At 40.8% G+C, this 20,376-nt stretch overlaps 2 protein-coding genes across 4 annotated transcripts; both read left to right on the forward strand.

The window, feature by feature from the left end:
* The first annotated feature begins 2,886 nt into the window (after positions 1-2,886).
* Positions 2,887-16,923, forward strand: LOC109907819 (eukaryotic translation initiation factor 2 subunit 2). Its single transcript, XM_020506050.2, has 19 exons — positions 2,887-3,066; positions 3,530-3,710; positions 3,958-4,058; positions 10,190-10,322; positions 10,541-10,641; positions 10,811-10,959; positions 11,116-11,172; positions 11,289-11,374; positions 11,538-13,143; positions 13,458-13,571; positions 13,694-13,798; positions 13,912-14,004; positions 14,097-14,183; positions 14,348-14,909; positions 15,116-15,223; positions 15,469-15,575; positions 15,682-16,070; positions 16,193-16,278; positions 16,455-16,923. The coding sequence occupies exons 1-9, from the start codon at positions 3,052-3,054 to the stop codon at positions 11,711-11,713; spliced, it is 999 nt and encodes a 332-aa protein (XP_020361639.1). The 5' UTR covers positions 2,887-3,051; the 3' UTR covers positions 11,714-13,143; positions 13,458-13,571; positions 13,694-13,798; positions 13,912-14,004; positions 14,097-14,183; positions 14,348-14,909; positions 15,116-15,223; positions 15,469-15,575; positions 15,682-16,070; positions 16,193-16,278; positions 16,455-16,923.
* LOC109907818 (mRNA export factor) lies at positions 12,988-17,551 on the forward strand. 3 transcript variants are annotated; one of them, XM_020506049.2, is made up of 13 exons: positions 12,988-13,143; positions 13,458-13,571; positions 13,694-13,798; positions 13,912-14,004; positions 14,097-14,183; positions 14,348-14,434; positions 14,838-14,909; positions 15,116-15,223; positions 15,469-15,575; positions 15,682-15,757; positions 15,876-16,070; positions 16,193-16,278; positions 16,455-17,551. In XM_020506049.2, coding segments are annotated over exons 2-13 (1,098 nt in total). In that variant the 5' UTR covers positions 12,988-13,143; positions 13,458-13,490; the 3' UTR covers positions 16,456-17,551. The 3 variants fall into 3 exon arrangements, with proteins under 3 accessions (XP_020361638.2, XP_020361636.1, XP_031649851.1); XM_020506047.2 differs by having other exon boundaries at positions 13,030-13,143; positions 15,116-15,244; positions 16,455-16,928; XM_031793991.1 differs by lacking the exons at positions 12,988-13,143; positions 16,455-17,551 and having other exon boundaries at positions 13,464-13,571; positions 16,193-16,282.
* Positions 17,552-20,376: the final 2,825 nt, after the last annotated feature.

Here is a 20,376-nt window from a genome sequence, read left to right on the forward strand (position 1 = left end):
TGGTTGAGATTAAATTCATATAAATATAAAGTATGCACCTTATGACCTGTCAGACATGTTAGTTTCACGTTCAATGGTAGGAGACAGCATCATTTTATTAACACGCAGGTGTCCCTCAGACGTTAGTAAGGCATTGGTATCACGTCATGTCAGTCAGCCTGGGCTGAATTCTGGCCTGGATCACTCCCCATAGGTGTGTGTGTTGAGATAACACTGCAGCAGGTGGCATAAGTCCACTATTGGCTGAGTCACTTGAGTGAGAGGAGCAGTGGCAACGTGTCATTCAGCTCTGCCCCACCTGTTTTGAGCCCCACATTTTTAGCTAAAGCGTTTGGCATGTTATTTTGGCATTAATATGTGTCACATATTAGTTTGCAAAACAATGTAAAAATAAATAATTTATTTAATAAGGCCACATACAAACATGGTCTATTTTTTGATTTCTTGAGTAAGGCTGCTCCAAAATGCAAGGGTTTCAGCCTAGCTCAGTGCTTTCTGTGATGGTGAAGGAGCCAGCGGAAAATACAGAGTGCAGGGGTTGGTAATGTTCTCTAGTTGCGCTGTGATTGGCTCAGTGTTCTGTCACTCATGGGGACACTACGTCACCACCAAATCTAATGGTAGAGCAAAAAAATTCAAGCCCCTTGTTTGCTGCCATATAGTTACATTAGAAATTCCCATCTAAGAAGGCTCAAGATCACTAGCCACAGATACAATTATGTCAAATCACTTTATATGTACAGTAGCTTTGATTGGACTGATCATGTCAACATCATACTTTTAAAATGTTAGCTAGAAGTCATCATCATGAATGAAATCGACAATCTATTGGCAAATCCATGTTAATCCTTGTCAAATTAAGAAAAATAATGAAGAGAAATTATAGATAAAACGTATGGACATAAACATTACAAAACAAGTTGGAAATCGCAAATTCAACAATGAGTGGTTTGGAAGGAATCAGTGGCTAACTGCAAGCATTGCAAAGCAATCACTAGCCTGCTATTCAGTGGAGGGCTGTGTGGTCACAAGTCTATTTGTTTAAGCCAGTCAGCCATATCAGCTATGTTTTTTTAAAGGCAGTAAATTAAGCTGAACTAACTGTTTCGCTGTCAGACAAGGCTCCGCTGATAGCCAGGTGTAGCAGTGGTAAGGTGTTGGGACTGCTGTTAGGTCCTAACAGTTTGTGGGCACCGTTTGTCACTGTTATAGTGAAATTATGGTATTGTTTAGTGTTGTGTTGTGTAGTGGCTTTGCTGGAATGCATCCCAAATTTTTTTTGGGGGGGGTTTGCCCCACCAATATTTACATGCTAACATCGCCACTGGAGAGGAGACAGAGTAGCAAGTGCACATGTTGTGATAACTTTTTGTCAGTTGTAGGTAGGCTATTTGTCATTATGGAGACAACTATTTTATTTTCCAAGCCTTTTTCCATAAAGCATATTAGCATGCTAGAAGTAGCCTATTAATTTCTATGCCATTTTAGATTACTATAGTCATTGCAAATCAATTTGTGCCACTTGTGTAGGTAGCCTACCTGGAGCTGGAAAACTGATTTAATAAATCGTGTATAATTTCAGTTTATTGTTGTTTTGCCTTATTAATGGCCATGTTTAGTTCATTAAATTGGAAGTTAACAAAGCTCTATCGCAAATTGCCGATAATTTGTTAGAACACATTAGATGATGGTAACAATCAGTCAGATTAGGCTACAGGTTAAAAAAAATTACACTGGCTGTTGTTGACAAGAATATTAAGTTCATATAACCAACACATTATTAATATTTAAATCAGTGATGGAAATTACGACCCCCATCCTCAGTAGCCTATTTCAACAGGCTATTGGAAACACAAGCACTTCTTGAAATCTCCTTGCTATTCATGTTGAATAAATAAGTCTGTCAATTTGAACTAATCAAGCTGCTAAATCATTCAGTTTACATCTTGCCTAGGCTACAGTAAGCTATCTGAAATTAGATGTAGGCCTATCAGGGGCTATAGGCTACCTCCATCTAGCTAAGCAAACCATAGCAAAGTCTAATTACAATCCAGATTTTAGTCTGTAGCCTATGCCTATTGAAATGACAAATTAATCTCTCGCAAATGGGCCATTATAACTGTTTGTAGGCTTAACATCTGGCACATAAAGTCACATTTTTTTTTTTTTAAGTTCATCCAAGTGTTTCTTGTTCAGAGATTTCGAAATCCTCTGTCCAACTTTTATCTCTCAAACTCTCCTGTCGGATGTATTTATCAAAATGGATTTCTTTAAAATTATAAACTAGGTTGTTCAAGCCCTGAATGTTGATTGGCTGAAAGCTGTGGTATATCAGAGTTTGTGGTATATCAGACTGCATACCATGGGTATGACAAAACATGTATTGTTACTGTTCTAATTATGTTGGTAACCAGTTTATAATAGCAATAAGGTACCCCAAGGGTTTTTGGTATTTGCCACAATACCACGGCTAATGGCTGTATCCCTTTGCCTCATCCTTAAGAACAGCCATTAGCTGTAGTATATTGGCTATATACCATACACCCTTGTGCCATATTGCTTAATCATAGCAGTCACACGGGTTAAATCGACATCAATTGATGCAAAATGATCTGGCGAGTTTAATAAGGGTGAATTATCTTTTATCTTGAGACATATTCAACTTCCTTTATAATCATAGCTCTAATTATTATTTTGATGAAAAACTCATTTTGATTCTAGCGTTGTTACAAGTTATGTTGATATTGCTTCTTAATTGGCTCGATAACGTTATGGGAAAGGGTTTATTGTATAAATGTGGCAAATCAGCACTTACGGTGTAAAAAAAAAAATGTTGGCAAGTTTTCAGGCGTTTTGAATGGGTTATTTGTATGATCATTCGGCAAGATATCTAGACTGGACCTGGCAACCCTGAATATCGACCTCATTACGTTAGTCCACGATTGCGCATTGACAATTTACCGCTGATGCAAGAAGTGTCTGCGAATTGAAGTGAGACTGGTCGGGGGATCAAAAAAAACTTCCTAGATCGTTCTTGTTCTTTCCGCAAACATGTCAGGAGACGAAGTAAGTAATCACTTTTTATCATGATGTATATACTATTATCAGTATTGGTTGAGTAGAAGAAGATAAGCCAGTTACGTTAACGATCGTTGTTGAATGACTTTGGCCTCAGCCTACAGTACAAGTCTTTCCCACCAGTATATCAGACAGCAGACCACTCACGCATGTTGAGCGCTTGGCTAGTGGGCTAACTAACTAATAAAACAATTAATCACATACTCAATTTAGTGACCAAATGTCAGCTATGCTAGGTAGCTAGCTGCAAGTCTATTCCTGTAGTTATTAAAGCTTACCATTATTTAGGCTTGGGAAACTTATGTTAGCTGTGTATGTATGTCAATGTTTGTAGACATTGTACCAGAACTAGTCTTAGACTGGAAATATAATGTCATGTATCAACAAACAGCTATTTTTCTTCAGTCACACTGGGTCTAAGCTAATCATCACGGTTTAATTCTCCCATCAGATGATATTCGACCCCAACATGACCAAGAAGAAGAAGAAGAAGAAGAAGCCTTTCATGCTGGAAGAAGAAGGTGGAGACGGAGTGGCAGAGGACACACAGCAGGTAGAGGCCAAGGAGGTGGAACCTGACGGTGGGGAGGACAGAGAGTTCGACCTGGACGAGGACGAGGGAAGGAAGAAAGGTAGGAAGGCTCACACCTGACAAAGATCTCAAAGGTCTTTCCTCAAATTCTTTGGTCCTCTCCTTCCATCCTTGACTCACTTCCTACTCAAAATGTCAGATGGAAGTGAGGAGAGGAAACAAGGAACAGAGGAAACGTAATGTCACAGTAGTGACTTTCTGCTCTTCTAGACCACTAATCTGTCATGACTGGAACGGAAGAGTAACTCAGTGAGACCAATATCAGAAGTGTTTGTTCAAATCTTTAGAGCAATCCGACGATCTTGATGACCTGAACTTTTTCAACCAGAAGAAAAAGAAGAAGAAGCCCAAGAAAGGGTTTGATAATGACATTGAGGAGGGGATAAAGGTATGATATATACTGTGCATTCGGAAAGTATTCAGACCCCATCCTTTATTCCACATTTTGCTTACATTACAGCCATACTAAAAATGGATGAAAATTTTTTTTTCCCTCATCAATCTACAAACAATACCCCATAATGACAAAGCGAAAACAGGTTTTAAGAAATTTTTGAATATGTCTAAAATAAAATAAAATGGAAATACCTTATTTACATAACTTTTCAGACCCTATGCTATGAGACTCGATATTGAGCTTAGGCGCATCCTGTTTCCATTGATCATCCTTGAGATGTTTCTATAACTTGGAGTCCACCTGTGGTAAATCCAATTGATTGGACATGATTTGGAAAGGCACACATCTGTCTATATAAGGTCCCATAGTTGACAGGGCATGTCAGAGCAAAAACCAAGCCATGAGGTCAAAGGAATTGTCTGGAGAGCTCCGAGACAGGATTGTGTCAAGGCACAGATCAGGGGAAGGGTACCAAAACATTTCTGCAGCATTGAAGGTCCCCAAGAACACCTCCATAATTCTTAAATAAAATAAGTTTGGAACCACCAAGACTCTTCCTAGAGCTGGCCGTCCAACTAAACTGAGCAATCGGGGGAGAAGGGCCTTGGTCAGGGAGATGACCAAGAACCCGATGGTCACTCTGATTGAGCTCCAGAGTTCCTCTGTGGAGATGGGAGAACATTCCAGAAGAACAACCATCTCTGCAGCACTCCACCAATCAGGCCTTTATGGTAGTGGCCAGACGGAAGCTACTCCTCAGTAAAAGTCACATGACAGCCAGCTTGGAGTTTGCCAAAAGGACCTAAAGGACTCTGATGAGTCCATGAGAAACAAGATTTTCTGGTCTAATGAAACCAAGATTGAACTCTTTGGCCTGAATGCCAAGCGTCACATCTGGAGGAAACCTGGTACCATCACTACGGTGAAGCATGGTAGTGGCAGCATCATACTGTGGGAATGTTTTTCTGCGGCAGGGACTGGGAGACTAGTCAGGATTGAGGGAAAGATGAACGGAGCAAAGTACAGAGAGATCCTTGATGAAAACCTGCTCCAGAGCACTCAGGACCTCGGACTAAGGCAAAGGTTCACATTCCAACAAGAAAATGACCCTAAGCAGACAGCCAAGACAACACAGGAGTGGCTTTAGGACAAGTCTAAATGTCCTTGAGTGGCACAGCCAGAGCCCGGACTTGAACCCATCGGACATCTCTGGAGAGACCTGAAAATAGCTATGCAGCAATGCTCCCCATCCAACCTGACAGAGCTTGAGAGGATCTGCAGAGAAGAATGGGAGAAACTCCCCAAATACAGGTGTACCAAGCTTGTAGCATCATACGAGCCTGTAATCGCTGCCAAAGGTGCTACAACAAAGTACTTTAGTAAAGGGTCTGAATACTTATGTAAATGTGATATTATAATTATTGTTATTATACATTCCAAAAAATATATATATATATTTTTCTTTTTCATTATGGGGTATTGTGTGTAGATTGATGAGGGAAAAAAACAATTTAATAAATTTTAGAATAAGGCTGTAACGTAACAAAATGTGGAAAAAGTCAAGGGGTCTGAATACTTTCCGAATGCACTGTCATTTACGCTGTGTGTGTACCTGGAGTGGAGCCATGTCTATGGGAGCCATATTGACGTGATATTGAAGTTAACTGCCTTGTGTTTATTTCCAAGGCTTTGTTGCAGCACATTTATTTCTGAATCTCTACTTTGAGCTGAGACTTGTCTAGGGTTGCACTTTTTGGGGAATATTCAGAGGTGGAAATGTTCCGTGGGAATTAACGGGAATATATAGGAATTAATGGAAATATATGCAAATGAATATTAATACCATTTAAATGTAGATGTTTTTTGCATTGGATATATTTACCATATCATATGGAGACAGAAACATAAACATTTTAACTTATCATAAGTATAAATAATTGCAAATGATTAAATCCTTCCAATAGAAATAAAATAAAATAAAATAATTTACGAATTTAACTTTAATTAAATGAGTTGACTCTTCAAATGGGATGATTTCACTGAACAACAAAAGAAAGGGAATATTGAATGATCCCCAATGATCCATCACATCTCCCAAAAACGTTTTCAACAGACATCTGTAAAATGATAGTGTAGAAACTAAAGATTTGGTTGTCTTCCTCTCAGGCTTCCATGTTTTCTCCCTGGACCTCCTCAATGTCCACCTCTTGAACATCAGAGTCTGAGGCCTCATCTTCACTGTCCCTTTCCAACCTTGTTGAGGATGACTCGTTGTCAGGCTCAAAAAGCCTCAAATTTGCCCAGGTGGCCTCCAATTTGTCAACCCTTGTATTGGTCAGCCTGTTGTGTGCTTTGGTGTGTGTGTTCCCAAACAAGGACCAGTTGCGCTCTGAAGTGGCTGATGTTGGTGGGATTTGGAGGATGATGAAGGCAACAGGGGAAAGAGCCTCAGATCCACAAAGTCCCTTCCACCACGTGGCTGATGAGATACAGTGGCTTGCGAAAGTATTCATCCCCCTTGGCATTTTTCCTATTTTGTTGCCTTACAACCTGGAATTAAAATAGATTTTTGGGGGGTTTGTATCATTTGATTTACATAACATGCCTACCACTTTGAAGATGCAAAATATTTTTTCTTGTGAAACAAACAAGAAATAAGACACAAAAAAACAGAACTTGAGCGTGCATAACTATTCACCCCCCCAAAGTCAATACTTTGTAGAGCCAGCTGCAAGTCTCCTGGGGTATGTTTCTATAAACCTGGCACACCTAGCCACTGGGATTTTAGCTCATTCTTCAATGCAAAACTGCTCCAGCTCCTTCAAGTTGGATGGGTTCCGCTGGTGTACAGCAATATTTAAGTCATACCACCATACCATTCTCAATTGGATTGAGGTCTGGGCTTAAACTAGGCCATTCCAATACATTTCAATGTTTCTCCTTAAACCACCTGAGTGTTGCTTTTGCAGTATGCTTAGGGTCATTGTCCTACTGGAAGGTGAACCTCCGTCCCTGTCTCAAATCTCTGGAAGACTGAAACAGGTTTCCCTCAAGAATTTCCCTGTATTTAGCTCCATCCATCATTCCTTCAATTCTGACGAGTTTCCCAGTCCCTGCCAATTAAAAACATCCTGACAGCATCATGCTGCCACCACCATGCTTCACTGTGGGGATGGTGTTCTCGGGGTGATGTGAGGTGTTGGGTTTGCATCAGACATAGCTTTTTCCTTGATGGCCAAAAAGCAACACTTTGGTCTCATCTGACCAGAGTACTTTCTTCCATATGTTTGGGGAGTCTCCCACATGCCTTTTGGCGAACACCAAGCGTATTTGCTTATTCTTTTCTTTAAGCAATGGCTTAGATTGGTCCTATGGACATATACTCCAATCTCGGCAGTGGAGCTTTGCAGCTCCTTCAGGGTTATCTTTGGTCTCATTGTTGCCTCTCTGATTAATGCCCTCCTTGCCTGGTCTGTGAGTTTTGGTGGGCGGCCCTCTCTTGGCAGGTTTGTTGTGGTGCCATATTCTTTAAATTTTTTAATAATGGATTTAATGGTGCTCCTTGGGATGTTCAAAGTTCATCCCTGATCTGTACTTCTCCACAGCTTTGTTCCTGACCTGTTTGGAGAGCTCCTTGATCTTCATGGTGCCGCTTGCTTGGTGGTGCCCCTTGTTTAGTGGGGTTGCAGACTCTGGGGCCTTTCAGAACAGGTGTATATACAGTGCCTTGCGAAAGTATTCGGCCCCCTTGAACTTTGCGACCTTTTGCCACATTTCAGGCTTCAAACATAAAGATATAAAACTGTATTTTTTTTGTGAAGAATCAACAACAAGTGGGACACAATCATGAAGTGGAACGACATTTATTGGATATTTCAAACTTTTTTAACAAATCAAAAAGTTAAAAATTGGGCGTGCAAAATTATTCAGCCCCTTTACTTTCAGTACAGCAAACTCTCTCCAGAAGTTCAGTGAGGATCTCTGAATGATCCAATGTTGACCTAAATGACTAATGATGATAAATACAATCCACCTGTGTGTAATCAAGTCTCCGTATAAATGCACCTGCACTGTGATAGTCTCAGAGGTCCGTTAAAAGCGCAGAGAGCATCATGAAGAACAAGAAACACACCAGGCAGGTCCGAGATACTGTTGTGAAGAAGTTTAAAGCCGGATTTGGATACAAAAAGATTTCCCAAGCTTTAAACATCCCAAGGAGCACTGTGCAAGCGATAATATTGAAATGGAAGGAGTATCAGACCACTGCAAATCTACCAAGACCTGGCCGTCCCTCTAAACTTTCATTAAGATCCCATGTTGCAATGTCCGTACTGTGAGACACCTAAGACAGTGCTCAGGGAGACAGAACGGACAGCTGAACATCCTCGCAGTGGCAGACCACGTGTAACAACACCTGCACAGGATCAGTACATCCGAACATCACACCTGCGGGACAGGTACAGGATGCCCAAGTTACACCAGGAAGGCACAATCCCTCCATCAGTGCTCAGACTGTCCGCATTAGGCTGAGAGAGGCTGAACTGAGGGCTTGTAGGCCTGTAGTAAGGCAGGTCCTCACAAGACATCACCGGCAACAACGTTTCCTATGGGCACAAACCCACCGTCGCTGGACCAGACAGGACTGGCAAAAAGTGCTCTTCACTGACAAGTCGCGGTTTTGTCTCACCAGGGGTGATGGTCGAATTCGCGTTTATCGTTGAAGGAATGAGCATTATACCGAGGCCTGTACTCTGGAGAGGGATCGATTTGGAGGTGGAGGGTCCATCACAGCATCATCGGACTGAGCTTGTTCAGCTGTGCATAAAGTCAAGACATCCTTCTCCCTCATGTGGTACCCTTTCTGCAGGCTCATTCTGACATGACCCTCCAGCATGACAATGCCACCAGCCATACTGCTCGTTTTCCTGCAAGACAGGAATGTCAGTGTTCTGCCATGGCCAGCGAAAAGCCCAGATCTCAATCCCATTGAGCACGTCTGGGACCTGTTGGATCGGATGGTGAGGGCTAGGGCCATTCCCCCCAGAAATGTACAGGTAACATCTCACAGCAATAACTGGTAAATCTGGTGCAGTCCATGAGGCGGAGATGCACTGCAGTACTTAATGCAGCTGGTGGCCACATCAGATACTGTCTGTTACTTTTGATTTTGACCCCCCTTTTGTTCAGGGACACATTATTCCATTTATGTTAGCCACATGTCTGTGGAACTTGTTCAGTTTATGTCTCAGTTGTTGAATCTTGTTATGTTCATACAAATATTTACACATGTTAAGTTTGCTGAAAATAAACACAGTTGACAGTGAGAGGATGTTTCTTTTTTTGCTGAGTTTACTTTAGCTGCAGTGAAATGTCTCCCACATCAGATAGTGCCCATGGCATTTTCCTGTGAAGATTTTTTTTTTTTTATATAAAAAAAAAATACAATTCCATGTACAGATAAATAGTTAAGCAGTTAGATTAGAAAAACTCCTTTGTAAGATAAATGGTTTAAAATGAAACGTGTATGGAAACAGGTGAATTAACACTCAGTTAGCAGGCTCAAGCAAGCTAAAACCCACATGGTAGAAAGAACTAACTAGCAGAAATTGTTAACAAGTTAGAAATTATTTAAAAACACTTTGCTGTAGGCTACTATTTACTAGTTAACAAAAAAAGAATGTATGTCATATAAAATATATTCACCCCACCCAGTATTGTAATCAAAACTTACCAGAAAGCATATAGTCCTTGGCTCAATAGCATCTCATTAGGGTGCAAGATCTTGAGAATCAGCTATACATGTGATAGAAGAGTGCACTGCACATGTGATGGAAGAATGCGCTGTGCATGCAGAGGGTTGCAATTCCATTGAATTGGGGATAGTTTAACCAAAATATGCCACAAGACCTAGAATTGCCTTATGTGTAATCCCACAAAAAAGCTTCACTGTTTTCAGCAAAAAGAATTAATGAATTTAGACAAAATTCCCAGGCTAACTACCCTTGGAATCTTTCCGGGAAAATTCTGGAAATTTGCCTGAAAGTTTCCGACCCTTTGCAACCCTAGTCTTGTCACATCTAATTAAGTTTTGCTGACAGATTCTCCCAATCTATTAAAAACAGGAGCTGAAAATTGAAGAAGAGCCGAGCGAAGCAGCGGAAGAGGACGACTTGGATCTTCAGTTGCCAGCAAAGAAAAAAAAGTCCAAGAAGGTTGACTTCCAGGAGGAAGGAGAGATACTTGAGAAGGACGATGGTATGGGATGGCATTTGACCTTGTAGTAATTATCCACTTAAGTGACTGACATTGTCTTGAGCGCTGTTGAGATTCTTGGGTAATGAAATGCGCTATACAAATTAAATCTATTATTAATATTATTATTATTATTGAATGGTGATATCTGTCTTCTACTTTCCTTTCAATGAGAGTAATTGTATCCGTTAAAACATGACCATGTGGTGTTTTTGCTTGAGGCCTCGAGGACGTTGAGGGGGGAAAAAATGATGGCATCTCATTCAGCTCCCAGTCTGGTCCGGCGTGGTTAGGGACAGACAGAGACTACACATATGATGAGGTAGGCCTATTTATTTCAATTCAGTTCAGATTATTTTACATAATATTGCAAAGGGCATTTGGTTATATTGATTCAAAGGCACGCCCGAGCCTCAGGCTGTTGGTGCCTTCAATTCTATTTGGGCCAGTTTGAGAGAGTCTGATGATCATATTTGTGATGTCCTCCTCAGCTGCTGAACCGTGTCTTCAACATCATGCGGGAGAAGAACCCTGACATGGTGGCCGGAGAGAAGAGAAAGTTTATTATGAAGCCCCCTCAGGTGGTCCGAGTGGGCACCAAGAAGACCTCGTTTGTCAACTTCACTGATATCTGTAAACTGTGAGTCAAACATGTCTACTTCATACATTCCACAGACTTTAGGGACTTGAGTTTCTACTTCCCACAGGAGAGCTACAGTGTATGATGATTGAAGTGTGGTAGTGTTTCTAGTAGTACATTTGACTGCATTTAACTGTCAATTATTGTTCTCTGTAGGTTGCATCGTCAGCCAAAACATCTTCTGGCATTTTTATTGGCTGAGCTGGGGACAAGGTAAAGTGGCCTAGTATTATGGTTATTGCAGATTTCGCAGTAGAAATCTTCATATCCAGACATCTGTTATTAAGTTCTGTTTTTATGAATGACTATTACATTTATTTTCTTTGCAGTGGCTCCATAGATGGAAATAATCAGCTTGTGATCAAAGGAAGATTTCAACAGAAACAGATTGAAAATGTCTTGAGAAGATATATTAGTACGTAGGAATATACAGGAATCCATATTACATTGGTATACTGGTGACCTAGAGCAAAATATGTAAAGAATAGTTGTATAGGCATATCATTTAGTTATCCTTCACTTGTAGCTATTATAGACATATTTGCGTGCCTCATCTTGGCTTTGTGTTTGACTTGCAGAGGAATATGTGACCTGTCACACGTGTCGCTCCCCTGACACCATCCTACAAAAGGACACCCGTCTCTACTTCCTCCAGTGTGAGACCTGCCACTCACGCTGCTCCGTGGCCAGCATCAAGACTGGCTTCCAGGCTGTCACGGGCAAGAGGGCACAGCTCCGTGCCAAAGCCAACTAAGGCCAACCACACCCTGGCTTCTCCCTCTCTGACCCGCCAGAGCTTTGGATCCTCTTGATAACTGGACTTTTGTTTGGAGTCCGAGAGGGTTTGTTGTTGTCGCTGCATTATGTGAGAGAGAAACGCTACAAGCTCTGAGGCTCAAAGGTCTGGCAGGTCATAAGGAGCAGTGCGCAGATGCATAAGGTTTCACAGGCAAACCCCCAGTTTTCTCTTTTCTCAGCTGTGGGCAGATTCTTTCAGAGCTTCTCTATTCCCTCCAAGTGTGTCTTCTTCCCACATTTCTTCAATCGTATGTAGCCCACATATCGGATCATAAAGACAAAGCTGTTATGACAAAGTAATTGATATTGGCTTTCCTTTGGTTGAAGCATAGTGGGTGTGTAAACAAACATTTTAAAGATGCATTCCAAGAGCTAGGTTTCAGTATCATGTATGTACCCTTTTGCACTGCCGAGCCATACTGTACGGGCCTGGTTACGCATCCACCACAGCTTCATGAACTGTGCTTGCTTCAAGGCAGTAGAGTTTCAGCAGGATATTGTTAAAGGGTTACGGAGAGTCGGTTTTTCAGCTTGTATACCCTCCTCTACTGCTTTTACGGGCTTATCTGAGATCTGTATACTATCATAGCAGACTGTCAGTGGGTGGAAGTAGCTGGGTGTCCTCCAGTAAGAGTACATGAATTACTTTCAAACTGAGACTACAGAATATGTGGGACAAACGACAATGACATCTATTTATTGTGTGTGTGTGTGTGTGTGTGTGTGTGTGTGTGTGTGTGTGTGTGTGTGTGTGTGTGTGTGTGTGTGTGTGTGTGTGTGTGTGCTTTTATGGCAATTACAAGATTTTAACTTTGACTTCCGATCCTCGACACTTAGGAAAAACATTCTTCTGCGTGGTCACCTGGTATTAAGAAGATTGTTGATTTCAAATAGCAAACAAGAATCTTACGAGGTATTCACATGGTATCAAATATACTCCGGATTTGTTCAGAAAGCATATACAAAGTCTCTTTCAAATTGTTTTCAACCTGATTTTTTAAAACCTGATATTTAACGTTCTCCCATCACTTTTTTTTAAGACCGCATGTTGTCGGTTGCCTTATTGATTTTCTTGACTAGGTAACACCCAGAGAAATGTTTATAATGCAACTTATCATTGAAAGGGAGCGAAACTTGTTTTTATATGAAAACGGGTGGAATTAGAACAAATTAATTCTAGGTCATCATAGAATTTAGATCAAAATACGTTTTACATGTAAACATTTTTTCATTGTGAGGTGTGATTGTCTGAACAGCGCGACTGCAATGAAGACTACCTGGAACGCAACCTAAATTGCCGACGCATGTGCAGTGAATGCACTTCCTATTCCGCTCAACGCGCTCCGTTTTCTTCTTTAACCAAGCTTATTTTCAACGTAAAAAAAGGTAAACAAACTTGATATGTACACATTTGAAACTACTGCATTTCCCTGCGTTAAAAGTAAGCTGTTTAGTATCACAGTGGCGCTTGATATGAGGCTTGGGTGCAGATGTATTGCTAGCTAGGTGAACAACATGATGGTTTGTGAGCAACCTCCATTCATTTAGCTAGCCACTGAAGTCCAATAGCTAACTGTCCTCTTTCATTATTATCATTTATGTATACTATCACTAATGCATGTAAATGTTGATCGAATAACTTCACATTATTGTAATGCTGTTTATTGTACCGGTTACTAATATGTACCATTTCATATTAGTAACCGCGTGTTGGCTCAAGACAATCCGACGTCATGAGCTTGTTTGGGACCAGCACTGGGTTTGGCGCAGGGGGATTCGGAGCGGCAACCACGGACACACACAACCCAATGAAGGTAACTAACTAAAAGAAAATAGCATTCCCTTTCAGTAACCTGCTTAATGATCAATCTATTTTACTATTAAAAATTGTTCTGAGTGGTATAAATAAATTTGAATGATGTGTGATCTCATATAGGATGTGGAAGTAACCTCACCCCCAGATGACAGCATCAGTTGCTTGGCGTTTAGTCCCCCTGCCATGCCAGGGAACTTCTTGATAGGGGGGTCCTGGGCCAATGATGTGAGTCAAGTCATTAAGTTCCACTTGGTGTTCACTTCAGACTTATGCCTTTTTGTTATGAGTCTAAAACCATTAACTTCGTAACACGTGACTGTTTTCTTACATTTTTCCAGGTGAGGTGTTGGGAGGTACAGGACAATGGGCAGACAGTCCCCAAAGCCCAGCAAATGCACACAGGTCCAGTCCTTGATGTCTGCTGGAGCGAAGTAGGCCCCCTCACATATCACATCACATATCTTTACAAACCATATAAGGTCTTTGAATGAAGCTTTACTTATTCGTTCCCTTGCTCTCTCAGGATGGAAGCAAAGTTTTCACTGCATCTTGTGATAAGACTGCCAAAATGTGGGATCTCAACAGCAACCAGGCAATACAGATCGCACAGGTAAATATTTCAGGCTATGAACACTGTTTTAAGTGTTATTTTTCAATTGGTAGTTTCATCGCCTCTTTGTACAACTGAGGGGAATTGCTTCCCATGAAAACATTATGAAAAGGTATGTTGAACCTAGATCCGATTAGAAATGGTATTGATTTGTTTCCTCTTAGCATGATGCTCCTATCAGAACAGTCCACTGGATCAAAGCCCCCAACTACAACTGCATCATGACAGGCAGCTGGGACAAAACTCTGAAGGTAAGAAAATGTATTGTGATTGGAAACAATCCTTGTTCCAAAATGACTATCTGTTTTATATCATAGTTATTATGTAGTGATACAGGGCATAAAATAAATAGAGCCAAACAGTCCTTTGTCCCAGTGGCAGTAAGGCTCCTGAATGATGGTCTGGCCTACAGTTGATGTTGACGTTGTACTGATGTGTATATTGTGTACATTAAAAAAATTATGAAACACCCATAAATTGCACTTTTTCTATTCTCATTGTATTTGTCTGTTTTTGTATTTATGCCCATTGTATGCTTTATGATGTGTTTTAAAGTACACAGTGCCACAAACAAAATGTCCCTGTGAGGATAATAATGTCATTATCTTACTCACTATAATGGTTTGCTCACCTGTGTTTGATTTGCTCTTGTAGTTCTGGGACACCCGTTCGCCCAACCCAATGATGTCCCTGCAGCTGCCGGAGAGGTGCTACTGTGCAGACGTGGTGAGGACCTGGTGCTAAAGCTCCAGTGATTTTAATATTCTTTAAGTTTTCTGTAATTACTCTGAATAGCGAGGACCGACTAGTGATTTTAAATTGTGTTCAGCAGTTAAATGTTCAAAACATTTTTAGATGAAAGTCTGCTGTGTCCTGGTTTTATAAGCCATGTGTTGTCTGCTGATTGGTGAGCTGGCTGCTGTCATTTCCAGGTGTATCCCATGGCAGTGGTAGCATCGGCAGAGCGAGGTTTGATTGTATATCAGCTTGAGAACCAGCCGTCCGAGTTCAGGAGGATAGACTCACCACTCAAACACCAGGTGACTGGTTTCACATACCAGGTGACTTACAGGTCTCCCTAAAATAAGTCTTCCTGGATAAATAAAGGTTAAATAAAAAAAGACCAATACATTTACAGGACTGTCTACTACACACTTTTTCTGCCTCGCACATATTACACTCACCTTTTCGCAGTGTGCGGTTTCCATTGATTATCAGTTATTATTGAGTAGTTAATGCCTGTGGTGTACACCCTAACACCACCTCTTCCGTCTCCCTGTATCAGCACCGCTGCATAGCCATCTTTAAGGACAAACAGAACAAGCCTGCTGGATTTGCTCTTGGGAGCATTGAAGGGCGGGTCGCCATTCACTACATCAACCCTCCTAACCCGTGAGTGGCACAAAATGTGCTTTTCCTTACAAACTGTGAAAAAGACCTTAGCTATTACCCAGGGCACCGTACTCACTACACTGTGTTTTTTGTGTGTGTGTTGTAGAGCCAAGGATAACTTCACCTTCAAGTGCCACAGGTCGAATGGAACCAACACAACCACACCACAAGACATCTATGCTGTGAGTGCAGCTTGTGCTCTCTCCACCCTGCTTTCATATTAGTTTGGCTGCAGTCAGTAGGAAGCGAAAGATGTTGGTGTTTTTTAATGCAAAAAGCTTGCTGTTTCTGATCAAACAGGTGAATGCCATCTCCTTCCACCCTGTCCACGGTACACTGGCGACTGTTGGGTCTGACGGTCGCTTTAGCTTCTGGGATAAAGACGCTCGCACCAAGCTGAAGACCTCGGAGCAGCTGGACCAGCCAATCACAGCTTGCTCGTTCAACAACAATGGCAACATCTTTGCCTACGCCTCTAGCTATGACTGGTCAAAGGTAACATTTTGTCTCGTACCTCATGTTATGATTGGTTGATTTTAAGACTCATTCTATTCCTTCAAAATGGCCAGGCATTATTTTGAATAAGGTCAATTGATACATATTGTGTTAAACCTCAGGGGCATGAGTACTACAACCCTCAGAAAAAGAACTACATCTTCCTGCGTAATGCTACTGAGGAGCTGAAACCTCGGAATAAGAAATGGTGAGTCAGACTGCCTGTGATTTTCAACACATCAATTGCCTTTGGGCACCTCTATGGTGACCTTTACAAGACAGTCTATGCTTAAGAAATCTAGAACCACATGTTTATTGGCGGACAAGCAAAGACTTGAAAGCAACAGACTTAATGACCTTTTGTACATTTCCTCATGTCCCTAGATCTGTCCTGTCTCTCCTGTTGTTTGCAAAATGGAGGTTTGTCAAACGCACACGTGATGCCTGCACGACTCTGTTCCTATCCTGTGCCAACACCAATGGTGGAGCTGCTGCTTGCAAAAGGACCAATCACTGGAGGTCTTTCATCTTCTTGGCATTGGCCTGGACCTCTGTCCCAGCCACATGCATCCAAATAGGGGTTGGAGAGTGAGGAGATGATATTGTTTTGTAATATCTGATATTTTATTTTCTATTGTCAGTAGCTAGGTTTCCATCGAATTGCTGACAGATTTTTCATGTGAATGTTCTTAAATCTGCTGAAACAAAATCTGAAAACAATGTGTGCATTTTTCCACCAGAGATGTTTCCATCCAATTGATTTGTTGTGGGTAGAAAGATGTGCTTGATGGCATAGTGCACATACAAATAACGTTTGTGGTTAAATTCCCATGTACCAAATAAAAATTACAAATGAAATGGGTTTCCATCGCATTTTCAACTCTTGATGGTTTTGTCACAAAAAAAATTGTTATATAGCGAATGTGGCCCTAGGCCCGTGCGCTCCAGCTAACAGGTCGCAGATAGTGTGGGTTTAGCCTACTACACGATAAGATTATTATGGTCAAAAGAGCAAGATTATTTGTATTTATCAAACGGCAGCCAAGCATAGATCATGTCACCAGAATAAGACCCTCAACATTTATTGGAAAGTAGCATCAAAGCTCATCACCGTGCACTCCCCGCCCTGTGAAGTTTATCATAATTTATTTCATCGCATGACTCCCAAGTTTTCTTCGTTATTATATCAAAATGTGCGCATAAAGCATTTCCACCGCCATTACTCGCATAATTACGTTTACAAAGAAAATATGCCACGTCTAGCATATTGTTTTGTCGACATTTTAAAAGTTTGCCGACAAATTTGCTGTTTCCATCAGGCCTGGCATTAAATGTTTTATCCAACGTACTTTACTCACATAACAGGGTTGGATGGAAACCTGGTAACTGACACCATGATTGCGTGGTAATGTTTTTTTCTGCTCTGTTACATTGTTGTACAATTTAATGACATTGAAGAATGAAATAAATTAGTAAATAAAGACAAGTTAAACTGACTGGTTTTTACAACACATTTTTTCATGCTCATCTATTTTACACTTGTACATACACTAAGCAAATGGGAATGCATAGAACCAGGGTTGGGTAGGTTACTTTTTAAATGTAATCTGTCGCCGTAATTACTTACCTGTCCAAAATTGTAATCAGAAACGTAATTTGTGGATTACCCAAATTTAGTAACATAATCTTGTTACTTTTAGATTACTTTCCCCTTAAGAGGTATTAGAAGAAGACAAAAATGTATGTTACCAATTGAAAGACATCTACTGCAGGATAAATCAATGTTAAAGTTTACATAGCTGGCAATATATGGATGTTAAATGTTACTTTATGGGTTGGTTATGTAGGCTTCTAACCAATCACCTTCTACTACATACAATAATACTATTAAGTTATAAATTATATCTTTACATTAAAAACCAAAGTCTATCAGAATTCCAGTCATTCCAATAAATGTTACACCCCTTGAGCTGCAAGAATAGGACTTGGAAATATGGAAGTATAGATTAGACAAATTGTTTTACCTGAGCATAACCCAAAAACGAAGGACTTATTAGCCAGCCCTACTCTGTTGTTTAGGATTTTGTTGTCATGGAGGACTGATTGGGCTCATTGATTCGAGTTGAAAAATAAATTCTGCGCTCATGCAATGGCATGCTTTGAGTAGTACTGAAAATGGCTATTTACTAGTGAAAAATGAATGCCATATGCTGCATTTGCTATAGGCCTATTGTTAAACTTTTTGTTGGTGACACTTTGACATCGTGATAATATGCAGCTGTTTAAAGGGCAAATCCACAGATGAAACAGTAACAAAACGGTCACCCTGCCTCTGTTTTGATAGAAAGCTGAGGGATGGACCTGGAGAAATGCAACCACTTTCAGATTAATCGACAGAGCTGTGGATGCAAGGACTGACCATCCATGATATAAAAATTATTGATTTAAACATGTTATGAGGCTATACAGTGTCGTTTACATTTACAATGTTTACAAACATTGGACAAAAACAAGCTTACATTTTGAGTTCATATGGTGTGTGACAGATGAACTAAGTTTATGAGGCATTTATAAGTTATATTATTTAAGAAACAATGGATACAGTGGCAAGAAAAGGTATGGGAACCCTTTGGAATTACCTGAATTTCTGCATAAATTTTGATAATAAAATTTGATCTGATCTTGATCTAAGTCACAACAATGGACAAACACAGTGTGCTTGAACTAATAACACACATTATTGTATCTTTCTTGTCTATATTGAATACATCATTTAAACATTCACAGCGTAGGATGGAAAAAGTATGTGAACCCCAAAGCTGACTTCTCCAAAAAGCTCATTGGAGTCAGGAGTCAGCTAACCTGGAGCCCAATCAATGAGATGAGATTGGAGATGTTGGTTAGAGATGCCCTGCCCTATAAAAAACACTCACAAATTTTGAGTTTGCTATTCACAAGAAGCATTGCCTGATGTGAACCATGCCTCGAACAAAAGAGATCTCACAAGACCTAAGATTAAGAATTGTTGACTTGTATAAAGGTGGAATGTATCTCTAAAAGCACACGGTAAGACAAATTGTCTATTAATGGAGAAAGTTCAGCAATGTTGCTACTCTCCCTAGGAGTGGCCATCCTGCAAAGATGACTGCAAGAGCACAGCGCAGAATGCTCAATGAGGCTAAGAAGAATCCTAGAAAGAATGCTAACATCTGTTAATGAGTCTAAGATACGTAAAACACTATGTAACACTAACACTGTTCATGGGAGGACACCACGGAAGAACCCATTGCTGTCCAAAACAAACATTGCTGCACGTCTGAATTTCGCAAAAGAGCACCTGGATGTTCCAAAATAATTATATGGACAGATGAAACTACAGTTGAGTTGTTTGGAAGGAACACACAACACTATGTGTGGAGAAAAAAAAATGCACAGCACACCAATATTAAAACCTCATTCCAACTGTAAAGTATGGTGGAGGGAGAGTCATGGTTTGGGACTGCTTTGCTGCCTCAGGGCCTGGACAGCTTGCTATCATAAACTTGGGAATTAATTTCTGTTGATCAAGACATTTTGCAGGAGAATGTAAGGAGGTCTGTGTATTGAAGCTCAACAGAAGTTGGGTGACGCAACAGGACAACGATCCAAAACACCAACGTAAATCAACAACAGAATGGCTTCAACAGAAGAAAATACGCCTTCTGGAGTGGCCCAGTCAGAGTCCTGACCTCAAGCCAATTGAGATGCTGTGGCATGACCTCAAGAGAGATTCACACCAGACATCCCAAGAATATTGCTGAACTGAAACAGTTTTGTAAAGATGAATGGTCCAAAATTCCTCCTGACCATTGTGCAGGTCTGATCCGCAACTACAGAAAACCTTGGTTGAGGTTATTGCTGCCAAAGGAGGGCGGGTGTCACGACCTCCGCTGAAGTTGGTCCCTCTATTTGTTCGGGGGGCAGTCGAAGTCACCGACCTTCTAGCCATCACTGATCCACTTTTCATTTTCCATTGGTTTTGTCTTGTCTTCCATCACACCTGGTTCCAATTCCATCAATTACATGTGTATTTAACCCTCTGTTCACCCCCATGTCCTTGTAGGTAATTATTTTCTTGTAGTGCTTATGCACGGTATGCTGGTATTTTTCAGGGTTTTGTTTGACCCATTTATTGTATTGTTCTGTTGACGGTGGTTTATGGGTATTAAACGACACCGTTGTAAATCAGTTTTCGCTCTCCTGCGCCTGACTTCTCTGCCGCCACCTCACTACAGCGGGTATATCAATTATTAAATCCAAGTGTTCA

This window comes from Oncorhynchus kisutch, linkage group LG17 (assembly GCF_002021735.2).
Source record: "Oncorhynchus kisutch isolate 150728-3 linkage group LG17, Okis_V2, whole genome shotgun sequence".
In the NCBI taxonomy this organism is placed as follows: domain Eukaryota; kingdom Metazoa; phylum Chordata; class Actinopteri; order Salmoniformes; family Salmonidae; genus Oncorhynchus; species Oncorhynchus kisutch.